Source organism: Equus przewalskii, chromosome 12 (genome assembly GCF_037783145.1).
Source record: "Equus przewalskii isolate Varuska chromosome 12, EquPr2, whole genome shotgun sequence".
Taxonomy (NCBI): Eukaryota; Metazoa; Chordata; class Mammalia; order Perissodactyla; family Equidae; genus Equus; species Equus przewalskii.
This window is the reverse complement of record NC_091842.1, coordinates 7,580,713-7,606,510: the sequence shown is the minus strand read 5'-3', so window position 1 is coordinate 7,606,510 and position 25,798 is coordinate 7,580,713. Positions and strand designations below refer to the sequence as shown.

Genomic DNA, 25,798 nt, shown 5'->3' with positions numbered 1-25,798 from the left:
TCTGCAAGTTCCACCCTATACCACCTGTATTTGACATGTGTCAACGAAAATAATCCATAACCAATATATAAATGAAAATTTGGGTGAGCTTATTCTGGGCCAAAATGTGAGGACCATGGCCGGGGGCATTCCTTCCCTAAGGAAGGAAAGGCACCAAAGAAGTGGGGTGCACAGAGAGGTTATATACCCTCAAAAAGGATGTTTCACTTATGGTTGAAATGTCACTTTTACAATAGTCATGAGACTGCTCTGTCAGCACAGTGATTGATGGACACAGCAGGTAGGTCTGCTATCTCAGTGGACACAGCAAGGTGGCAGATCTGTTGTCTCGAGCTGGATGGTCACAAGTGAGCACAGCAATCAGTTCCTAGCCTGAGGAAAGATGCTTATGCTTAAGGAAATGCCAATATGGGGAGGAAGTTGCACCTTTATCTTAAGGCCATTTTTCTTGCCATAGGAAATGTTTAAAGCAGACATACAATGCATGCTTAATGGCCATGTCAGGCCGTTTTGGAAAAAACAAAGTCAGGCTGAATTAGGTTTACACTAAATGGCTTCCTCATATACTCCAATATATGTATTGCTTGCCATTACTATTTGTCGTGTGCCAGTTGTACTCTTGTTTCCACCTGTGCTTCTGAGGACCACTATTGCTTTGCTGTTTCTGGTGGTGTTGTGGTGGCTGGCTTTGTCACTGAGGCATAGGGATGGCCAAGGCCTTAACCATGTCGGATCATCTGGTGGGAAATTCCACCATAGTTTTTGGTGGTGGGAAAAAGTTTGGAGGGAGTCTGGTACAAAGGATGCTATCTAAGCTGTTGCCTGTTAAATTGTGGTCCCATGCACACTGTGGTAGGGATGTAGAAGTCCTGTGTGCACCTTTGCCACTGCTACCAGCCTCTGAGCAGAGGATCACTGGATCACAGGGGCTTGTGATCACAAGGCTGCACCTCCATAGCTGCTCCACTTCCACTGGCTTCAAGTGCTGCTGTGGCTGGCTAACTGGAGTCACACACACACACCTCTGCTGCAGCTCACTGAGGTCTCTGGGGCTGGGGGTAGCTGGCTCAGCTGCTGTCTGAGTATCCAGGATCCAGGGCTCTGCCTCTGTTTTTCCCCATTTAGACTCCTCTGTATCTTCCAACTCAATCACTTTATATATACAAATGGGTGGATCTTTATGGCGTCATGCAATGTAGCCTTTGCTGGGTTATGGATGTTTTAATCACTGTACATTGAAGGGAAGAGAAAAAAAGATCCTCTTACACCACCATGATGATGATGCCATCTGATTAATATAAATTCTTAACCCTGTATGTTATACTGTATTTGTTTATTTATCAGATTTACTTGTCAGTCACATATGATGGAAGGGATCATGCTTTCCTGTTTTCTTTTCTTTTTTATTGTAGTAACATTGATTTATATTATATAAATTTCAGGTGGACCTCATTACATTTTGATTCTTGTGTAGATTATATCATGTTTGTCACCCAAAGACTAATTACAATCCATCACCATACATATGTGTGTAATTACCCCTTTCACACTTCTCCATCCCCGTTCCCTTCTGGTAACCACTAACCCAATTTCTGTGTCTATGTGATTTCTTGTTGTTGTTTTTATCTTCTATTTATGAATGAGATCATAAATATTTGACTTTCTCCCTCTGACTTATTTCACTTAGCCTAATACCTTAAAGGTCCTTCCATGTTGTCACAAATGGCTGAATTTCATCGTTTTTTAATGGCTGAGTAGTATTCCATTGTGTAGATATACCACATGTTCTTTATCCATTCATCCCTTGGTGCATACCTAGGTTGCTTCCAAGTCTTAGTTATTGAAAATAATGCTGCCATGAATGTAGGGGTGCGTGTATCTTTCCACATTTGTGTTTTCATGTTTTTTGGCTAGGTACCCAGCAGTGGAACTGCTGGATTTTATGATAGTCCTATTCTTAATTCTATGAGGAATCTGCATACTGTTTTCTATACTGGTTGCACCAGTGTGCACTCCCACCAGCAACGTATGAGTGTTCACTTTTCTCCACATGCTCTCCAACACTTGTTATTTCCTGTCTTGTTAATTATAGCCATTCTAATGGGAGTGAGGTGATATCTCATTGTACTTTTGATTTCATTTCCCTGATAGTTAGTGGTGTTGAACAACTTTTCAGGTGCCTGTTGATCATCTGTATATCTTCTTCGGAGAAATGTTTCTTCAGATCTTTTGCCTATTTTTAAATTGGGTTGTAAGGATTTTGTTGTTAAGATGTATGAGTTCTTTACGCATTTAGAGATTAACCTGTTATCAGATATATGGTTTGCTAATATACTCTCCCAATTGTTCAGTTGTCTTTTTATTTTGTTGATGATTTCATTTGCTGTGCAGAAGCTTTTACAGTTGATGTAGTTTATTTTGAGATGTTTAGTTTAGTTTTTCTTATTGTTTGCCTTGCTTGGTCAGACATGGTACTTGAAAATATGCAGCTAAGACCAATTTCAAAGAGTGCACAGCCTATGTTTTCTTCTAGAAGTTTAATCGTTTCAAATTTGACATTCAAGTCTTTAATCAATCTTGAGTAAATATTTGTGTATGGTGTAAGATAAAGGTCTGCTTCTACTATTTTGCATGTGGCTGTTCAGTTTTCCCAACATCATTTATTGAAGAGACTTTCCTATCTCCGTTGTAGGTTCTTGGCTCCCTTGTTGAAAATCAGTTATCGGTAGATGTGTGAGTTTATTTCTGACATCTCAATTCTGTTCCATTATTCTGTTTGTCTGTTTTTGTGCCAGTACCATGTTGCTTTGGTTAGTACAGCTTTGTAGTATATTTTGAAACAAGAAAGTGTGATACCTTCAGCTTTGTGCTTTTTTTCTCAGGATTCCTTTGGCTATTTGGGGTCTTTTGTTGTTCTATACAAATTTTAGGATTCTTTGGTCTATTTCCGTGAAAAATGTTGTTGAAACTTTGACATGGATTGCATTGAATCTGTAGACTGCTTTAGGAAGTATGGACATTTTGGCTATGTTAATCCTTTCAATCTTCTATGAATAGAATCATGTCATCTGCAAATAGTGACAATTTTACTTCTTCCTTTCCAATTTGGGTCACTTTTCTTTCTTTTTCTTGCCTGATTTCTCTGGCTAGGATTTCTAAAACTATGTTAAATAAGAGTGGTGAAAGAGGGCATCCTCGTCTGGATCCTTTTCTTAGAGGGGCAACTTTCAGCTTTTCTCTATTGAAGATGATATTAGCTGTGGGTTTGTCATATATGGCCTTTGTTATGTTGAGGTCCTTTCCTTCTATACCCATTTTATTCAGATTTTTTTAAATCATAAATGAACACCGTATCTTGTCAAATGCTTCAGCCACATCTATAGAGATTATCATGTGATTTTTATTCTTCATTCTGTGAATCTGGTGGATCACATTGATTGATTTACAGATGTTGAACCACCCCTGCATCCCTGGAATAAATCCCACTTGATCAGGTGTATGATCTTTTTAATGTATTGTTGTATTCTATTTCCTAGTATTTTGTTGAGGATTTTGCATTGATGATCACAAGTGATATTGGCCTATGAATTTTCTTTTTTGTGTTGTCCTTGTCTGGTTTTGGTATCAGGGTAATGTTGGCTTTGTAGAATGAGTTACAAAGCTTTGGCTCATCTTCAATTTTTGGAAGAGTTTGAGAAGGATAGGTATTAAGTCTTCTTTGTATGTTGGATAGAATTCACCAGGGAAGCTGTCTGGTCCTGGAATTCTACTTTTGGGAAGGCTTTTGATTACTGTTTTGATTTCCTTGCTGGTAATTGGTCTATTTGAATTCTCTATTTCTTCTTGATTCAGATTTGGAAGGTTGTATGATTCTAAGAATTTATCCATTTCTTCCAGACTATCCAATATGTGGGCATATAGCTTCTTGCAGTATTCTCTTATAAGCTTTTGTATTTCTGTGGTGCCTGTTGTAATTTCTCCCCTTTCATTTCTGATTCTATTTATTTTTGCCTTCTCTCTTATTTTCTTGGTAAGTCTGGCCAAAGGTTTATCAATTTTGTTTATTTTTTCAAGCAACCAGCTCTTCATTTCATTGATCTTTGCTGTTTTTTTAAGTCTCTTTTTCATTTATTTCTGCTCTGATTTTTTAAATTATTTCCTTCCTTTTGCTGATTTTGGGCTTTGTTTTTCTTTTTCCAGTTCCTTTAGGTGCATTATTAGATTGTTTATATGAGATTTTTCTTGTTTGTTAAGGTAGGCCTGTATTGTTATAAATTTCCCTCTTAGAACCACTTTTGCTGTATCCCCTAAGATTTGGCATGTTGTATCTTTATTTTCATTTGTCTCCAGGTATTTTTTCATTTCTCCTTTGATTTCTTCATTTACCCAATCATTTTTCAGTATCGTTTTGTTTAATCTCTGAATATTTGTGGCTTTTCTGATTTTCTTCCTGTAGTTGATTTCTACTTTCATTCCATTGTGATCAGAAAAGATACTTGGTATTATTTCAATCTTCTTAAATTTATTGAGACTTGTTTTGTGGCCTAATACGTGATTTGTATTGGAAAACTTTCAGTGTACATTTGAAAAGAATGTATTCTACAGTTTTTGGATGGAATGTTCTGTATATATCTACTAAGTTCATCAGGTCTAATGTGTCATTTAAGGCCAATGTTTCCTTGTTGAACTTCTGTTTGGATGATCTATTCATTGGTGTAAGTGGAGTGTTTAAGTCCCCTACTATTCTTGTGTTACTGTCTATTTCTGCTTTTATGTCTGTTAACAATTGCTTTATAGATTTAGGTGTCCTATGTTGAGTGCATAGATATTTACTAGTGTCATATCCTCTTGTCAGATTGTTTCCTTTACCATTATGTAGTGCACTTCTTTTCTCTTGTTATAGGTTTTCTTTTTTCGATTTTAATTTTTTCCTTTTTCTCCCCAAAGCCCCCCGGTACATAGTTGTATATTTTAGTTGTGGGTCCTTCTAGTTGTGGCATGTGGGATGCTGCCTCAGCGTGGTTTGATAAACACTGCCATGTCCGTGCCTCGGATTCGAACCAACAAAACACTGGGCTGCCAGCAGCAGAGTGTGTGAACTTAACCACTTGGCCAGAGGGCCAGCCCCATAGGTTTTCTTTTAAAGTCTGCTATGTCAAATATAATTGTTGCTACCCCAGCTTTCTTTTCATTGCTATTTGCATGGAGCATCTTTTTCCATCCCTTCACTTTCAGTTTGTGAGTGTCTTTAGGTCTGACATGAGACTCTTGAATGCCATCTTATGCCTTTAGAATGGAGTATTTACTCTATTGACATTTAAAGTAGCTATTGAAAAGTAGGCACTTATTGCCATTTTGTTACTTTCTTTCTGGGCGTTTTAGTAGTTCTTTTTTGTTCCTTTCTTATTGTCTTGCTGTCTTCCCTGTGGTTTAATTGCTTTATTTAGTATTATGTTTGGGCTGCTCTCTTTACTTTTTGTGTATTTATTATAGCTTTCTGTTTTGTAATTACCATGAGATTCATATATAATAACCTACATATTGCAATCCATATTAAGTTGATGGTCTCTTTATTTTGACCTCTTCCTAAAAGCTCTACTCATTTACTACCTTCCTCCCACATTTTAGATTTTTCGTGTCATATCTAACCTTTTTTGTGCCTGTGTATCTGTAACTCTCTTATCATGGAAATAGATCATTTTAGTGCTTTTATCTTTTGACCTTCATATTAGTTTCATAGGTGGTTGATCTGTTACCTTTGCTGTATTTTTGGCTTTACCAGTGACTTTATTGCATGTTTTTTTAAAAATAATTTTGTTATTCCTATTTATAGTCTTCTCTTTCCCACTTCAAAAAGTTCTTTTAGCATTTCTTATAAGGCTGATTTCTTGGTGGTAAACTCCTTTGGTTTTTCCCTGTGTGGGAAACTCTTTATCTCTCCTTCCATTCTGAATGATAACTTTGCTGGGTAGAGTATTCTTGGCTGCAAGATTTTTCTTTTCAGCACATTAAATGTATCATGCCACTCCTTTCTAGCTTGTCAGGTTTCTGCTGGGAAGTCAGCTGATAGCCCTATGGGGTTTCCTTTGTATGTAACTTGTTGCCTTTTTCTTGTGGTTTTTAGGATTCTCTCTGTATCTTTAAATCCTGACACTTAATTATAATGTGTCTGGGTGTGGGCCTCTTTGGGTTTATCTTGTTTGGTCTTTTCTATGCTTCCTGTACCTGAATGTATGCTTCCTACCTTAAGTTAGGAAAGTTTTCAGCTAGCATTTCTTCAAATAGATTCTTTGCCCCTTTGTCTCTCTCTTCTCCTTCTTGGACACCTATAATACACATGTTAGTGTGCTCGATGTTGTCCCAGAGGTCTCTGACTGTCTTTGTTCTTTTTAATTCTCTTTTCTTTTATCTGTTTGGCTTGGGTGATTTTCTCTAGTCTTTTGTAGAGCTCACTGACCTTCTGTATTATCTACACTGCTTTTGAGTCCTCTAGTGAATTTTCCATTTCCAGTATTGCATTCTTCATTTCTGATTGGTTCTTTTTAATATTTTACAATTTGTTGAAGTTCTGAGTCTATCCATTCTTCTCCCAAGGTCAGTGAACATCCTTATGAATTTTTGTTTGAACTCTTTGTCAGATAGGTTCTTTAGTTCTGCTTCATTTAGTTCTTTTCCTGTGATTTTGTCCTGTTCCCTTGCTTAGAAGGTCTTCCTTTGTCTCCTCACTTTGCTTGTTTCTCTGTGTTTATACCTATGTATTAGGTAGGTCAGGTACATCTCCTGATCTTGGATAGGTGGCCTTATGTAAGAGGTGCCTTATGAGGCCTATCTGTGTGCTTCCCTCTCATCACCAGCTCCAAATTTTCCAGGAATGTCCCCTGTGTGTACTATGGTGTTTTCCTGTTGTGGAAGGGTTGCTCTTGCTGCACATGCCCAGGGATACTAGGCTGTCCCCCTGGCGGCTCATGGTAATGGTCAGCTTCATATGCCTGGTATGGACACTTCAGTCACTTTATCTGGCGTGGGGAGCCCCAGCACTGTTGGCTGTAAGGTTTAATAGCACATTCTTGTTGCTGCTGTTCTGTTAAGTTAGTAGGCCCCAGCACAGCTAGTTTCTAGGCTCAGGGGCTCACAATTGTTGTAGGCTTCTGGCCTTCAAGGCTATTGTCAGCTCTCTCAGGATTGCAGCCGGGTGGAGTTGGCCCTAGACATGGGAGGATCCAATTGTTTATGTCCTTGGAAGGTGGTGCCAATCTCCTATGTGGCTGTTTGAGAGGCACAAATCTGCTGCAGCTGAAAAACCTCAGCACTGACAGGGCCACATACCCCACCAATTCTGTACTGCCTCATGTGTGCAATTTGACCCACTGAAGTGGACCCAGTGGCCCCACTGTATAGGGCCCACATGCTCTGCCAACACCTTACACTCCACCCACTCCTCATGCATGCTCTGCCCCACATAGGTGGACCTGCTCACCTGGCTGCAGAAGGTAGAGGTGCCCTACCTTTTGGGGCCCACAAGTTGCCAAAGGGCTTGATAGTAGGTGGGTCCAGTCCCTAGGGCAGGCTACCTGCCCTGGTTGAGCTGGATTAAATTGGTGCTCTAGTGGATGGAGAAGACCCTGGGCTAACAGGCCAAGGGAGGAACTCCAATGGCAGCTGCCAGTGTCTGTGTGAGTATGCCTGTACTATGTCACAATAATGTCTACTGCCAATGTCTCACATCTGGAGTGACATTGGAGAGGTCTCATATCTCACTGAGATACATCCAGAGCCTCTCAGGTGAATCTCTTTTCAGCCAAAGACTATGCACCTTTCTTTCTGGTGATTTTAGGTTACTTTCTGAAACAGGTGAATTTGTGCATGGGTCCTTTTAAAGCCAGCTTTTCCCCTCTTATGTTTGATAGCTTTTCTGAGGTTATTCCCTATTGTTGTTAGGAGCCATCAAAGACAGTTATTATGACACTCATCTCAGTTATGCTGAATCCAAATGCTGCTTACAGGGGTATCTCTCCCCCACTCAGATTCCCCACTCCTCCAGTGAAGGCTTCATACCTTGGGATTGCTCCTGGCTGACCGTGAGGTGCCACAACTTGTGAAGGTGGCTTTTTTTCCTCCAGAAATGAATTTCTGCCACGTTGACCTCAGTCAGTACTGTCTCATTGCAGTAGTTCATTTTATCCAGTTTTCAGTTCTTTCTCAGGGTTAATTGTTCCAAAAGTAGTTCTAACTTTCTTGTGAAAATGAGAGAAGCTGAATTAAGAGTCTGCTTATGCTATTATCTTGACACTTTTCTCCATACTTTCTTGTTAATCACTGTACATACATGCTATGCAGTACAGCACTTGGGACACAGCAAATGCTCATCAAATATTTGTCAAATAACTTAATGAATTATATAAGTGTGACAGCTTCCATAACTAGAGAGATTTATATTCTGCTGAGAAGGAGAGCACCAGGTAAAATCATTTCACACAAGGTTTAGAAGGAAGTGATGATACATTGAATCTATTCAAAGAACAGCAAATAGACTTAGTGAAGAAAGACATTTTAGCATCTGAGTTGAGATAGAGAAACAAGGAATAGCTCAAAATATTCTTATAATGGAGAGGAAGAGTAGAGTATGGGAATGAGACGGTAGTAAATAAGAAGGAGATGTATGGATACGTCATTTTCTTTTACTGTTGTATCTGAAATCTTTTCACATGGTATAATTCTGTAGTCTATGAAATTGGAAGATGACCAAAAGCTAAGGTGGGAAATGCTCATGGTAATTTCCTGTCTTCATTCCTCGACTTATCTTTTATCATATGGCACGTAGGGAAAACCTCAAATGGTTCTGTGGGTAATAGAGACCAGATCTTTCTCAGACTGTCTTCTCAAAAAGGATGGATAGAAAGGAGCTAGAGAGATCTGGATTCCAAGATGAAAAACAAGACAGGGACTCTCAAAATCGTTGCTCTTCACAGTTAATTGGCTCTTGGAGAAGATAGTCCCATGTTATCTTCAAAGCCATGCTCCTTGAAATATCTCATTCCCCTGATCCCTAAAAACAAACACTAAGAAAGCCTTTTGGGAATATTTATCTCAATGCAAACAGCAAGTCTAATTGGCATCCTGAGTAATGGCTTACAGAAGAAATTCAGGATGTGTCCATTGGGTTGGAATCCCTGAGGCCATATATTTAGTGCCTTCAGTATGCCTAACCTGACATGACATGTCCTCTGGGTTAGAAAGATGTTTTATTTCTCAAGAAGGGTGCTTCCCTCCCCTCCTGATTGGCTCGTGTCTTGCTAAGTCTGCCTCATTCTAACCCCTATGATTCCTTCTGAGGAAACATTCACACAGTTAGGAAAAAGCTTCTTCTAAAAACACCAGTGCTAGAGGAAAATTATTGTTTTATTAAGTATGAAGTGAAGTTTATGCTAAAAAGAGAGTGCCTTGAGTGATCCAAAAATAGCAGAAAATCCAAAAGAGACTTTCTTTTGACTCTAGACTCATTCATTGTCAAGCTGATATAAAATGTAGCTTCTTAATCAGGTGATGTTAGTAGAAATTCTTACTGCCCGAGCTCTCATTGCAACTTTGGGATGGAATGGTACTTTGGATGCATGTTTAGAGGCAAAGGAAACAGGTGCATGGTTCAAAGGCCCAATTAGTTAGTAGATGTTAAAGAAGTTCAGTTACTTAATCTGATCTGATGTACTGATAGAGTTAAGAATATGAGCACAGATTGAAAGTGCATTACAGAATAACATGTACTGTTGCTCCTGATGATGGTCTATGACAAGAGAATTAGTGTAAACCATGGTGGCTCTGTAGCAAAATATCCTCTGTGCAATGCCACCAGTAAATGCAGATTTTCAAGGTTAGAGAAGGAATTCTGATGAGTACCTCAGAAGAGACTTCTTTGGATGATCAGTAGCCAATAGGTGAGTCAGTGTGGACTTATCTTGCCCTCTCCATTTAACTTCTATGCTTGTTCAGCCCACAAGTCTCTGCATAGGAAATTCCAGGTAAGATGATTTTGGGGCTTAGGTATCTAGGAAACCTTTATTAGAAACTAGGACATCCTCTGGCATTGTCAGTTTATTTTTCCATCTGTAAATCAGGGAGTGATATTTGGTAAGTTTATGAGGAAAGCTGCCTGAGAAGGTAGAGGAAAGAAGTCGCTTGTGCACCACAAATCAGACAGGAAAATCATTAGGAAATGTACCTAAGGGAGGATAAGAGACGTGAATCAGATGATGGAAAAAACTAATACTATGGAGATTTACAGACAAAGGTGGAAATTACTGAGAAAAGAGATAGGGAAATGTATAAATACTTAAATAAAATGGAAATGTGTGGATGTATTGTTGAGATTGGAGTGATTTGGGGAGCATGGGAATGTTGGGCTCTTAGTCTATAAGAAGTTTAGTTTGAAATAACAATGTGAGGAGATAGCCAAAAAGATGATTCTATGCTGCATTAATATGGAGAGAGTTAATACATGTTACCTCTTTCTTACTTGTTGAATTATACTTTGAAGAATACATTAGTTCTGAGGTCTTCACTTTAAACAGTAAGTAGATGATGTGGAATGTATGAAGACCTAGGGAGATGTTTAGGAGGAAAACACAAAGAGTGGATATTTTGGGGATCAATTTAGATTATTACTTTTTGAGTTGTGCTTCACCATGGAGATCAAGCTCTCATTCTGACCAGTATTCATCTGAGAATTACATAAAGGGCCAACTGGGAAATTTGGCTGATTAAATGTTATAATCCTGATTTATCAGCCTGATTAATAATTTGCAGGCTCGCAGATCTACCAAGACATAGCTCTTGTTGTTTTCAGTTACATAGCTAAGGTGTATTGTTGTGTACCAACTTGGCTCCCATAAACATCTCTTTAAACTATATTTAATCTCCAAATAGAGACAATACCAAGTTATCCCTTCACATAACACGGTACAACTGTCCATGTACAACCAAAAGACTTTTAACCTTTTCCCAAGAAAAGGATGTAAAGCACACCAACTCTTTTCCCATAAGAGGATACAACATCCCTTTTTTGCCTATAGCTGAAATTTATTCTACTTTTACCCCTGATTCATCCTCCCCCTTTTACACTCTACAACTTCAATGCTGTGATATGAAGCTAACCATATCAGTATATTTTGTGTTTGAAATGGAATGACCAAGGAGAAGAAAAATATTTATTTATTTATATATATAGATTTGTATATAAATACATATTTTATATATGGGTATTTTGTGTGTGTATATATATATATAGATAGATAGATAGATAGATAGATTAGATAGATATACTATGTATATATGTTTATGAAAATATATATGTCAAAATAAGAATTAAATGCCTACAGCTATCACAGTCTTTGCTTCTACAGCTGCTCATGTGGTCATGGCTTGTGTTCACAACTACCTTCTTTCACTACCCATTCCATGTTTCCTTTATATGCAGTTGGTCATTGTTTGTTGTTTGTTGAGATGACCCAAACCTCCATTCCTTAAGGATCTTGGCCATTAGCAGTCCTGTCTGTTTCGGGTTATTGTCTTTTTCCACTGACCTTCATCAGAGAATATTTGAATACAGAGAGGCACCCTAAAACATCTCCTGCATTCCAGACATGCTCCTTATCCCTATGGTGTAGTAGCCACTCAACTTCCCCTTGCTAGTAATGGCCAGTAAAACCAGCCAGTAAATAGTAACCTCCTTTGCTTGTTGATTCAGTGATATGAGGAGCCCAAAGTGGCAGAGTGGCAGTCTCAACTCTCAGTAGATAAAATCATTGTTGTGTTAACTACTGGAAGAATTCCTCCCTTTGGAATAAGACCTCTAAACCAGCAGAATCTAAATGTGTTGACACAGGTAGCAAAAATTTTCCTAGTGGATCATAATTGTAATTGTAATTGTTATAGTGAGGGTATCATTCTCATTTCCACCTCTTGATTCCTGGTGCCATGAAGCCTTGCGATGGAAGAAATAACACCATAAATTAAATGCAGACTAAGGGTGCTTACTATATCCTGGAGGACTTTGTCCCACCCATGCAGTGTGTTGCCAACTAGCTGTTGCTGTAACTGAGTATTCAAAAGCCCATTCCACTGTTACATTAAGCCAGTTGTTTCAGAGTGATGGATAATAAGGTAAGACTGGTGGATTGCATGAGCATGGGCCCATTCTTGCACTTCACTTTCTGTGAAATCAATTCTTTCATCAGAAGCAATGTTTCTTGGAATATCATTATGGTGAGTAAAGCATTATATATGTCCATAGGTGTTAGTTTCAGCAGCAGCATTGCAGGCAAGGGAAGTAAATCTATATCCAGAGTAAGTGTCTATGCCAGTAAGAACAAAGCACAATCCCATACATGATGAAAGCTTTCCAAAGTAATCAATAAACCACTAAGCAGCTGGCTGTTAAAATGAAGAATGATGCCATATCAGGGACTCAGTGTTGGTCTCAGTTGTTGGCAGATTGGGCACCCAGCAATGGCTACAGTGAGACCAGCCTTGGTGAGGGAAAATCCATGTTGCTGAACCCATGTAAAGCTTCCATCCTTGCTGCCATGACCACTTTGTTTGTAAGCCCATTTTCATGAACTGGTCTGGCTGAGGAAGAGTGCAAATTGACTTCCAGAGAATGCATTAGCACTTGGATAGGATGACTCATTCTGTTAATATAGTAATGAATATTTCTTCTTTAGTTTTATATGAATATTTGGAATATTTCTGGTTGTATGCAGAATAGGTATATCATATTATGGAGAAGGATGACTTTGTTGTGTTTATTTGGTGAAGAAATGTGGCTTAAGAAGATGTGTAGGTTTACCAAATTGACAGGGGATGGATTTGGGTGGTTTCGTATTGTACGAACTTGGCTAAGATTAAATATTTTTCCCAGAGTTCCCATGTTTATGTGTTTCTGGTTAAGGTGGGCCACAGGGGAGATTCTCAGGGAGCTTTAGAGACAGAAGAGAAGCAGCCATTTTGTAGTTTATAGATGTTGTTGATCTGCTGATTCACCCCATTGATGTGAAGAAGCAGCTGGGCCTGCAATTTCTCTACCTTCTCTTGGATCCTCCTTTAGCTTCTCTGACCTCCAGGTCGGGTGTGTGTGTGTTTAGCCTCATGAAGAAGGACCTCAGCTTCTGGAAGATAACCATACCACCAATTCCAGAAGCAAAAAGAACTGACACGGGTTTCAGTCTAACTTATGGAGTTCCAGCTTATGCCGTAGGTTCCAGGCTGTTCCTGACTTAAAACACTTTATATCCATTTTGACTGCTTGCTCTATAGATGTCAGGGTCCCATATCAGACGCAAAAGTGACAACCTTAGATAGACTGCTTAATCAGTTTTCACTATTATGTAACTCCAAATTTCTGTACAATCCATTACATGTATGTGTGTATGTACGTATACAACTCTTAGTGCTTCAGCTTTTCTAGTTAAACTCGGACTCATATAAGCACAAACTACATACATGTATACTTGATATATGTAATATATATGTATAAATTTACTCTATAAATAATGCATACATAAGCGTGTATATATATTTCTTCCTTAATGAGGAGAGACTCCTTTTTTGAAGTTTGGCACTTAAAAGAACCTAGATATTCTGTAATTTCAGAGTGATCATTTGTGAAGAGAGATTTGATGTTCTCTGTTTTTAAAAGGTTATATCAATAATTTGAGCTATTGAAGAATTAGAAATAGTAAAATAAATTCTTTGTAGATCAAAAAGTCTTATTTTCAGGTATGCCGAACCCCAGTATTTCTATTGGTCTTCATTTCCACTTCCTGTTTCCCCAGTGACTGAGAAAGGGGAGATGCGGCAGAGGAATCAGACCTCTCTAGCAGACTTCATCATTGAAGGGCTCTTTGATGACTCCTTCCTCCACCTTTTACTTTTCATCTTGATCATGGTGCTCTTCCTGATTTCGGTGAGTGGCAACACTCTCACCATTCTCCTCATCTGTGCTGATCCCCGGCTTCATACACCCATGTACTTCCTGCTCAGCCAGCTCTTCCTCATGGATCTGATGTTTGTCTTCACAACCATCCCCAAGATGGCTACCAACTATCTATTTGGCAAGAAGTCGATCTCCTTTGTGGGCTGTGCCATCCAGCACTTCTTCTATTTGTCTTTGGGTGGTGCTGAGTGTCTTCTCCTATCTCTCACGTCCTATGACCACTATGTTGCCATCTGTCATCCACTGCGTTACACTGTTCTCATGAACAGAAAGGTGGGACTGATGATGGCTGTCATGTCATGGTTGGGAGCATCCATAGAATCACTAATTCACACAGTGTTCTTGATGCACTTGCCTTTCTGTGAGCCTCAAAAAATCTACCACTTCTACTGTGAGTTTCCAACTATTGTGAAGTTGCTATGTGGAGATGTTACTGTTTATGAGACTGTAGTGCTCATCAGCAGTGTCCTACTTCTCCTCCCCATCTTCTTGATTTCTACATCTTATGTCTTCATCCTCCACAGTGTCATTCAGATGCATTCAGATGGGGGTAAGAGAAATGCCTTTGGAACCAGTAGCTCTCACCTCACTGTGGTTTCCCTCTTATTTGATGCTTGCATCTTCTCATATATGAGGCCTAGGTCTCAGCGCACCCCATTGCAAGACAAAATTGGTTCTGTGTTCTATAGTATCATTACTCCCACACTGAATCTTTAGATTTATACTCTTCAGAATAAGGATGTAGCTAAGTCTCTGAGGAGAGTGTTGGGGAGAGACATTATCACTCAAAGACAGTAATTGCAGTTGCCTTGAGTATAAGAATGGAATGGGATTAGCTCCTTAAATTTATCTGGGTAAATCCCTAAGAGTTTTCAAGGGTCAAGATCCATGATGACTGCTAGATAAATGCAGTGGTCAACACACAATTCCAATATTCTAACTTGGTCTCAGGCATCTAAGCACCATAGAGTGTTATCTTAGTCCCTTAAGGCTGTGACTACAAAAATACCATAGACTGGGTGGCTTAAACAACACGCATTTATTTCTCACAGTTCTGGAGACTGAGAAGTCCAAGATCAAGTCTTGAAATTTCTAGGCATTCTCTCATTTCCTTTTGGTCACTTCATAAATGTAGCCCTGTCTAAATGTGATCCTGACTACCTTGTCTAAAGCAGCACTCTTCTTTCTGTGTCCCCTTCTTCTACTTTGTAACACTACTTCACGTGATTTTGCACAATATTATGTTGTGTTATGTTATGTTATATCATACTATGTTATATTATATTCACTGTCTGTTTTACTGGAATGTAAGGTCCCTGAAGGCAAGAACTTTGCTTTTTGTACTGTGGTCTCACCCAAACCAAGAAAAGAGCCTGACATGAAATAAGTGCTCAGTAACTAGTTGTTGCAAGGATCAATAAATGAGAGGGATCTACTTGTTTTACTATCCCCATTATATTAATGATGCTTAATCCAGGGAGAAGAAGAGATTATAAAAATGAATATTTCTCAGAGAGAGAGATATTAATACCTTGAAAATGTAGAGACTTGACATCTCAGGGAAATTTCTTGGGTTCTAGTGGTTTGAATGATGTGAAAGCAAGGCATGAATTTCTATATCTTGTATCCCCTAACAGTCAAAATATAGTGAAGCCCTCGGATCATCTTCAGAAAAATAACACAAGGTTTAAGAGCAAAGTTACCCTCTCTTTGAAAAGCATTGTTTTTTCTCTTTGAGAAACAGCTTTTTACCGTTCTATAATGAGGTGAGCCACCAATCATGAGTTTGGTGTGATGTTACCTACCTAGCCCTAACCTTGGATTTATTCTGTAACACTCCAATATCAAGTAGTAGTAATTTGTTTTAGAGACCAAGTCTGGTTTGTTCCTGAAGGCACAAGGGTGTTGCATACACAGCTCACAATTCACAGCTAGCACACAGTTCCAATTACAGACAGGTAGTTGTTCCTCTGGGCCTCTCTCTCTACATAGAACTATGGCTTTGTGAGGAATCCTATCAGATTACTTGAGAATGAAACAATGTAAACCAAGTTTATGGATGGTTATTCATTTAGTGCTAGCATCTGCCTAAAGTAAAGAATTCAGTTCCATTGGCTCCTCTGAGAAGAGATATTGCACCATATTATTTTAATCAATATTTATATATTATGAATATTACTCCTTATTTGATATACGGTTTAAAAAATATTTTATCTCATTCCATAGTTTGCCATTTCACTCTATCAATTGTATCTTTTTTTATTGAGGTCATATTGGTTTTAACGGTATGTAAATTTCAGGTGTACATCATTATATTTCAGCTTCTGTATAAACTGCATTGCCTTTACCAACAAAAGTCTAGTTGCCATCTATCACCAGACGCATTTGCCCCTTTAACCCTTTTGTCCAACCTCTTTCCCTTCCCCTTTGATAACCACCGACCCGTTCTTTTTATCTATTTGTTTGTTTGTTTATCTACCACATAAGAGTGAAGTCAAACAGTATCTGTCTTTTTGTGTATGATGATTTTGCTTAGCATTATATCCTCAAGGTCAATCAATGTTGTTGCAAATGGTACTATTTTCTCTTTTTTATGGCTGATTAGTATTTCTTTGTATATGAATAGCACACCTTCTTTATCCAATCATCCATTGATGGGCATTTGGGTTTCTTCCAAGTCTTGGCTATTGCTGCAATGAACATAGGGGTGCATATATCTTTTCAAATTCTTATTTTCATGTCCTTTGGATAAGTCTCAGAAGTGAAATACCTGCATTATTTGGTATTTCAATTTTTACTTTTTTGAGAAATCTTCATATTTTTTTCCATAGTGGCTGCACAAGTTCCTTTCCTTCCAGCAGTGTATGAGAGCTCCTTTTTTCTCCAAATCCTCTGTAACACTTGTTATTTCTTCTCTTCTTAATAATAGCCATTCTGACAGGTGTGAGGTGATATCTCATTGAAATTTTAATTTGCGTTTCCCTAAAAATTACTGATGTTGATCATCATTTCATGTGCCTGTTGGCCATCTGTATATCCTCTTAGGTAAAATGTCTGTTCATATCTCTTTTCATTTTTTTGATAGAGTTGGTTCATTATTTTGTTCTTGAGTTGTCTGTGTTCTTTACATATTTTGGAGATTAACTCCTTGTCAGATATATTATCTGCTAATATATTCTCCAAGTTGGTGGGTTGTCTTTTCATTTTCTTCCTGGTTTCCTTTGCTTACAGAAACTTTCATCTGATGAAGTCCCACTTGTTTATTTTTCTTTTGTTTCCCTTGCCCTAGTCGACATGCTATTTGGAGCTATCCTTCTAAGACCAAGTCTTTAATCCATTTTGAGTTAACTTTTGTGTGTGGTGTAAGATAATGGTCTACTTTCATTCATTTGCATGTGGATGTCCAATTTTCCAAACGTTATTTATTGAAGAGAATTTCCTTTCACCATTATATGTTCTTGGCCCCTTAGTCAAAGATTGGCAGTCTGTAGATATGTGGTTTTATTTTGGGGCTTTCAATTCTGTTCCATTCATCTATGTGTACCTCCAGTACTATGTTGTATAAAAGTGGGCACTCTTGTCTTGTTCCTGTTCTCAGAGTGATGGCTTTCAGTTTTTCACCTTTGAGTATGATGTTGGCTGTGGTTTTATCATATATGGCCTTTATTATGTTGAGGTACTTTACCTCTATACCCGTTTTATTGAGAGTTTATGGTTAAAATGAAGTGAATATAGTTATTTTTGATGTTTTCTTTCCTTTTAATATTATAAAGTATTTCCTAATCTATTCTGATATACAGCTGTAATTTTCTGATTTTGTCTGTCTATCTCCTTGCTCAAGTCTTTGTAAATCTTTTCTTTTTTGTCAGGTATAAAGGCCTTCTTGATCATTTCTTGTAGGGGGCAGCTTGTGGCAATGAACTCTCTCAGCTTTTGTTTATTTGGGAAAGTATTTATTTCTTATCATATCTGAAGGGTATTTTCACTGATTAGAATATTCTTGACTGAAAGTTTTAATGTGTCATAATTCTGAATATAGAATTCCACTCTATAAGCCTGTAAGGTTTCTGCTAAGAAATCAGCTGAAAGACTGATAGGGGTTCCTTTCTAGGTTATTTTCTTCTGCCTTACTGCCATTAATATCTTTTCTTTGACATTGACTTTTGCCAATTTTAATAATATACAGTTTGGAGGAGATCTTTTTACATTGATGTAATTAGGAGTTCTGTTAGCTTCACATACTTATAATTACAGCTTCTTACCCAGGTTTGGGAAGTTCTCAGCTATTATTTCTTTCAACAAGCTCTCTTCTCCTTTCTCTGATATACTCATAAACCTTATGTTGCATTTCCTAATTGAATCCTATATTTCTCAGATAATTTCTTCATTTATTTTTAGTCTTATTTCTCTCTCCTTCTCCATGTGAAGCATTTCTATATTCCTGTCCTCTAAATTGCAAATTGTGTCCTCCAAAATATCAGCTCTGTTATTTAAGGACTCCGCTTTTTCTTAATCTCATTCATGGTGTTTTTCATCTCCAACATTTCTCATTAGATTTTTTATAGTTTCAATCTTTATTGTGAAGAATTCCCTCTGTTCATTAATTTTATTTCTGATTTAATTGAACTGTCTTTCCAATTTTTCTTTTAACTAGTTGGCTTTATTTATGATAGCTATTTTGAATTCTCTGTCATTTAGATTGTAAATTTATGTGACTTCAGAATTGATTTCTGGGTACTTGTCATTTTCCTTCTGGCCTGGAGTGTTAATATATCTCTTCATATTATTTGATGTGGGGGATTTGTGCCATCACATAGTGGTATCATCTGGTCACAGATTCCACCTGACAACACTGGTGGGGGGGGGCAGGAGCTGTGTAATCTGAGCCTGCCATGATCCCTGGCACCTGTGTATGTGTTTTGGAAGCTGTGCTTACAAGGACCATCTGTATTTATCCACTGACCACTGCTGCTTTACACATGTAGGCCTACAGGCACTCTGGTGGGGGTCCCTTGCTCTGGCCAACTGGTTGAGCTGGTGTACCAAGGGAGGGTAGGAGTCCTTTCTTTCATGTGAGCAGTCCCAGGAGTGCTCTTACTCTGCACTCATTGTAGGCCTCCTGGGCAGCTCAGCTTGCTGAAGATGCCCCTACAATTGTTTAGACTCCTCAGTGTAGAGTATTCCCATGGGTTGCTAGGAAACTCCAAGAGCAAAAGCATTCCAATGGAAGGCTGCCCTTTCCCCTCTCTCCTCTCAGAGCAGTGCGAGGTCCTGTGCCCTGGATTGCTGTCATTCAGGGAAGGAGAGGAGTTCCCGTTATCTCCTCCACTGCCTCCCTGGGTGTGTTGAGCACCTCCTCCTTCAGATATATAGCTGTGTGGATCTCTCAGATATCTAATGTGTTGTGTGAATGTCCTCTGTAGGCTTATGAGTGTCCTTTTTGTTGTATCATGGGAGGGTGAGATTCAAAGGGAAGAGCTCACTTTGCCATGATGCTGATGGCACCTTCCCCTCTTTAATCTATTTTGGGTTAATTTTTGTGTATGGTGTGAGGTCATTATCTACTTTCATTCTTTTGATGTTGCTATCCAGTTTTCCACACACCATTTATTAAAGAGATTTCCTTTCTCTGTTGTATATTCTTGTCTCCTTTGTTGTACATTGGCTGTCCACAGACATGCGGTTTTATTTCTAGTCACTCGATTCTGTTCCTTTGATGAGTGTGTCTGTTTTTCTGCAAGTACTGTGATATTTTGATGAATATAGCTTTGTAGTACAGTTTGAATTCAGGGAGCATGATTCCTCCAGGCTTCTTCTTTTGTCTTAGGATTGCTTTGGCTAAAGGACTGTTTCATTGTTCCATATAAATTTAAAGATTCTTTCTTCTATTTTTGTGAAAAATATTATTGGGATTCTAATTGGGATTGCAAGCAATCTGTAGATTGCTAGGTAATTCAGACATTGCAACTATATTAATTCTTCCAATCCATGAGTATGGAATGTCTTTCCATTTATTTACGTCTTCTTTGATTTCTTTTAATAATTTCTTATTATTTTACTGTACAGATCTTTTACCTGCTTGTATAAATTTATTTCTAGGTATCTTAGTCTTTTTGCAATTGTAAATGTGATTTTATTCTTGATTTCTCTTTCTGCTAGTTTGTTGTTAGTGTATATAAATGTAACTGATTTTTGTGTCTTCAGTTTTTACCCTGCAACTTCACTATATTTATGTATTATTTCTGATAATTTTTTGCTGGATTATTTAGGATTCCCTATATATAGAATCGTGTCATCTGCAAATAGTGATAGTTCTACATATTCATTTCTAATTGGATCCCTTTTATTTCTTTTTCTTGCCTAATTGCTGTGGCTAGGACTTCCAAAACTATGTTGAATAAGAGTGGTGAGAGTGGCCATCCTTGTCTTGTTCCTGTTCTTATTGGAATAGTTTTCTGATTTTTACCATTGTATATGATATGGGCTATGGATTTGTCATATTTGGTCTTTGCAACGTTGAGGTGCTTTCTTTCTATGCCCATTTTATGGAGAGTTTTTGCTGTCCAGACAAGCTAGGCAGCCAGCTGAAGGGGCAGATGGAATTAATACACAGAACACCATCTATATAATAGACACAACACACTCTATATTATTTAATGGGACGGGGACCATCAGCCTCAAGGACTGAGGTGACATCCCTGTGATCACCACATATTTATTTGCAGGCCAAAAAGTACAAGCATAGCAGGAACTCATGCCAGCAGGAATGTGCAAGTCAAAGCTCAGCAGTTCTAATTTCCCCCCTTTCAATGTACCCCGGCCCTACACAAGGCCGTTCTCTGAGGGAGTATCCTAGGAACAAACAATCTGGCAAGTTATGCAGACGGCGTTCCATTCCTGCAAGGGCCCAGCATTCTTAAGCCCCTTGCCTTCATGTTTGATAAGATATTACCTTCCGGCCTTTGATTCCAAACCACAAACAATCTAACACAGTAATTTATGAGAATCAGCAAATTGCATATTTCTCAGTCACACATTTTGTAATTTGTTCTTGCTAAGCTTAAAGCCTTGCGATAATGTTGCTATGCTCTCCTGCAACAAGTTTTTTTTTTTTATCATAAATGGATGTTGAATCTTGTCAAATGCTTTTTCTGCATATTTTGAGATGATTATACAATTTTTCTTCTTCAGTTTGTTAATCTGGTATATCATATTGATTGATTTGTGGATGTTGAGCTATCCTTGCATACCTGGAATAATTTCACTTTATTTGGAATATGGTATATGATCCTTTTAATATATTGTTGTATTCAACTTGCCAACATTTTCTTGTCATGATTTTTGCATCTATGTTCCTTGGTGTTAGCCTGTGATTTTCCTTTTTTTGTATTGTTTTTGTCTGGTTTTGGTGTCAAAGTAATGTTGGAATTGTAGAATGAGTTACAAACATCTTGTCCTCTCGAAATTTTTGAAGGTGCTTGAAAAGTGTTGTTATGAAATCTTTCAATGTTTGGTAGAATTCACCAGAGAAGCCATCTGATCCTACTCTTCCTTGAGAGGTTTTGATTACTGTTTTAATCTCTTCATTTGTGATTGATCTATTCAAAGTCTCTATTTCTTCTTGATTCAGTTTTGGGAGGTTATACAATTCTAAGAATTCTTCCATTGTTCTAGTTTATCCAATTTGTTGGTATATAGCTTTTCATAGTATTCTCTTATAATTCTTTGTATTTCTGAGTTGCCTGTTGTAATTTCTCCTCTTTTGTTTCTAATTTTATTTATTTGAGCCCTCTCTCTTTTTGTGCTTGGTAAGTCTAGCTAAAGGTTTGTCAATTTTATATTTTCAAAGAACTAGATTTTAGTTTATTTTTTTCTATTGTTTTTTAGTCTTTATTTGTTTTATTTATGCTCTGATTTGTATTATTTCCAACTATATATCCATTTTTGGTTTTGTTTGTTCTTCTTTCTCTAGTTCTTTTATGTGCACTGTTAGATTGTTTATTTGAGATTTTTCTTGTTTCTTGAGGTAGGCCTCTAGTGCAATAAACTTCCCTCTAAGTGCCACTATTTTTGTATCTCATAAATTTTATCATGTTGTATTTTCATTTTCATTTATCTCCAAGTATTTTTCGATGTCTCCTTTGATTTGTTCATTGACCCAACCATTGTTCAGTAGCATTTTGTTTAATATCCACTCATTTATGGCTTTTCCAGTTTTCTTCTTGTAGTTGATTTCTAGTTTTGTACTGTTGTGGTTAGAAAATATGCTTAGTATTATTTTGATCTACTTAAATTGGTTGAGACTTGTTTCTTGGTTTAATATCTGATCTTCTCTGGAGAATGTTCCATGCATGTTTGAAAAGAATGTGTATTCTGCAGTTGGGGATGGATAGTTCTGTACATATTTCCAAAGTCCATGTGGTCTAATGTGCCATTTAAGGCCAATATTTCCTTACTTATCTTCTCTTTGGATGATTAGTCCATTGATATGAGTAGAGTGTTAAAGTCCCCTGCTATTACTGTGTTACTATTTCTCCTTTTATGTTTGTTGATAATTGCTTATAAATATATTTAGGTGCTCCTGTGTTGGGTGCATAGATATTTATAACTGTTATATCTTCTTGTTAGATTGTTCCCTTTTTTATTATGTAGTGCCCTTCTTTGTCTCTTGTTATAGTTTTTGTTTTAAAGTCTATTTTGTTTTATATGAGTATTGCTGCCCAAGATTTCTTCTTATCACCATTTGCGTGGGCTCTCTTTTTCCATCCCTTCACTTTCAGTTTGTGAGTGTCTTTAAGTCTGAAATGTGTCTCTTGTATGCAGCATATATATGGGTCTTGTTTTTTATCCAATCAGCAACCTTATGTCTTTTGGATTTGAGCATTTATTTGATTAACATTTAATGCACCCATTGATAAGTACATACTTATTTCCATTTTGTTACTTTTTTCTGTGTGTTTTAGTAGTTCTCTGTTCTTTTCTTCTCTTGCTCTTTTTACTTGTGATTTTACAGCTGTATTTAGTATTATGTTTGACTTCCTTTCTCTTAATTTTTGTAGATTTATTATAGGTTTCTGGTTTTTGATTGCTGTCCGGTTCATATATAATAACCCATGTAAATATCAATCTATACTCTGTTGATAGACTCTTATGTTTGACCTCTTACTAAAAGCCCTTTTACTCCCCTCCCTGCAAATTTTATGTTTTGATATCATATTTAACCTTTTTTGCGTCTGTGTATCCTTTACCCTTTTATCATAGAAATAGATCATTTTAGTACTTTTTTCTTTTGACCTTGATATTAGCTTCATAAGTGGTTGATTTGCTACCTTCATTGTATATGTGCCTTCACTACTAATTTTTTCCTTGATAATTTTCTAATTCCTATTTGCAATCTTTTATTTTCCATTTACATAAGTCCCTTTAACATTTCTTGTAAGGCTGGTTTGTTGGTGACAAGCTTCTTTAGTTTTTTCTTGACTGGAAAACTCTTTATTTCTCTTTCCATTCTGAATGATAATCTGACCAGGTAGAATGTACTTGGCTGTAGGTATTTTTATTTCAGCACTTTGAATATATCATGCCACTCCCTTCTAACCTGTAAGGTTTCTGCTGAGAAGTCAGCTGATAGACTTATGGGGTTTCCTTTGTATGTTATTTGTTGCCTTTCTCTTGCAGTTCTTATAATTCTCTCTTTATCTTTAGTTCTTGACATTTTGGTTTTAATATGTCTTGGTGTGGGTCTCTTTGGGTTGATCTTGTTTGGGTTGATCTCTCTGTGCTTCCTGTACCTGGATGTCTGTTTTCTTCCTTTGATTAGGAAAGTTTTCAGCTATTATTTCTTCAAATAGGTTCTCTGCCCCTTTGTCTCTCTCTTCTTCTACTCAGAAAACTATAATACACAGGTTAGTATGCTTGATGTTGTCTCACAGATATCTTAGACTGTCCTCATTCTTTTTAATTCTTTTTGTTTTTATCTGTTCAGCTTGGTAATTTCCTCTACTTTTTTTGTCCAGCTCATTGATCCATTCTTCTATATCATCTACTCTGCTATTGAGTCCCTCAAGTGAATTTTCCATTTCCAGTATTGTATTCTCCATTTCTGATTGGTTCTTTTTTATATTTTGCAATTCTTCGTTGAAGTTCTCACTGTGTTAATCTATTCTTCTCTCAAGAACAGTGAGCATCCTTATGACTATTAGTTTGCACTCTTTATGAAGTATATTGTTTATCTCTATTTCATTTATTTCTTTTTTTGAGGATTTTTCCTGTTCACTTATTTGGAATATATTCCCTTGTCTCCTCATTTTGCCTATTTCTCTTTGTTCATATTTATGTATTAGATAGATTAGCTACATCTCCAAGAACTTGGAGCTATGGCCTTATGTAAGAGGTGCTTTATGAAGCCCACGAATGTGCTTCCTTCTCATCACCAGTTCCAATGTTCCAGGAGTCTCCTCTGCTTGGGATATGTGTGCCCTTATGTTTTGTTGGAGTTGGTCTTGTTGCAGGTGTGTCTTAGGCTATGCTGGCCCCCTGGCTGGATGATTGTAAGGCTTAGCTATGTGTGGCCACTATGATTACTTTAGTCACCTTATTGGGTGAGGTGAGCCCCAGCACAGTTGGCTGCAAGGTCTTCTAATACACAGTTACTACTGTTAAGTGAGTTGGGCCAGCAGTGTGGCTAGTTGCTAAGTACAGTGGCTCATAATTGCTGTAGGCCTCTGACCTGAAAGGCTGTTGTCAGCTTTCTCAGGATTACAGCTGGATGGGTCCAGTCACAGTCATGGAGCACACAATTGCTTTAGGCGTTGTAAGGTGTAGCAGATCTCCTATGTGGTTGTTTGAGAAGGCCAGTGGCAAAAATCTTCTGCAGCCAACAAACCCTGCCACACAACCATGGGCCCATCACACACTCTGTCAATGCAGTCCTGCTCTGTGCACATGTTCCACGCTACCAAAGTGGACACATCTTACCTGCTGCAGAGTTCCCAAACACCCTACCTGTGCAGGTCCACAAGTTCCAATGGTGTTTGCTGGTGGGCAGGGTGTGTCTGGAGGGTGGCTGTCTGCCCTGGGTGATCTGGATTAAATCAGTGCTCTAGTGGGTCAGGGAAATCCCTTTGCTAATAGGCCAGGGGAAGAAATCCATTAGCCTCTGCCAGTGTCTGTGACTGATGCTTGTATTATGTCACAATAACGGCTGCTGTTTGTGTCTCACTCCCTGAGAAGGTTGTCCTAAACACCTCCTGCCTCTCTGAGTTTGCTCAGTGATTATCAAGTGAGTCTCTCTTACTAAAGGACTGTACACTTTTCTTTCTGGTGATTTTGTTTTGGTCTCCAGAATGGGTTAATTTGTGCATGGGCCATTTAAGAGCAGGCTTTTCTCTCTCATATTCAATAGCTTTTGTTGGGGTATTCCTTCTTTGTTTTAATAGTCAGCAAAGCCAGGTATTATGACATTTGTCTTGGTTGTACTGAATTCAAAGGCTGCTTATTGTGACATAGATCTCCTGCTTAGATCCCCTGCTTCTCCAGGAAGATTTTCATACCTTATGATTGCCCCTGCCCATGAAATGTCACAGCTAGAATATAATATTTTCCTCAGTAGAAAGGTGTTTCTTCCTCTTCCACCTCAGTCTTGTCCCTTGTTATGGGGATTCTTTTTATCCAGCTTCCAGTTATCACTCAGAGGTTATTATTCCACAGGTTGTTGTATCCATGGGAGGAGGTGTGTTCAGAGTCCACCAGTGCTTCTGTCTTCCCAGCAATTTCTTTGTCATTGATTTTTGACAGTTTTATTATCATGTG

The 25,798-nt window shown here is 37.9% G+C and overlaps 1 protein-coding gene and 1 long non-coding RNA gene across 2 annotated transcripts in view; one reads left to right on the top strand and one right to left on the bottom strand.

The window, feature by feature from the left end:
- Positions 1 to 25,175, bottom strand: part of LOC139074847 (uncharacterized) — a 37,331-nt gene extending 12,156 nt beyond the window's left edge. The window contains exon 1 of the long non-coding RNA XR_011524700.1: positions 24,992 to 25,175. This is a non-coding gene — a long non-coding RNA (uncharacterized lncRNA). The remainder of the gene's footprint in view (positions 1 to 24,991) is intronic.
- Positions 13,805 to 14,822, top strand: LOC139074841 (olfactory receptor 2AE1-like). Its single transcript, XM_070567634.1, has one exon. It carries the CDS (start codon positions 13,844 to 13,846, stop codon positions 14,702 to 14,704), a length of 861 nt encoding a protein of 286 aa, XP_070423735.1. The 5' UTR covers positions 13,805 to 13,843; the 3' UTR covers positions 14,705 to 14,822.
- Positions 25,176 to 25,798: the final 623 nt, after the last annotated feature.

Excerpts from the sequence above, each read along its gene's own strand:
- LOC139074841 (XM_070567634.1), top strand. The coding sequence starts at position 13,844 with ATGCGGCAGAGGAATCAGACCTCTCTAGCAGACTTCATCATTGAAGGG.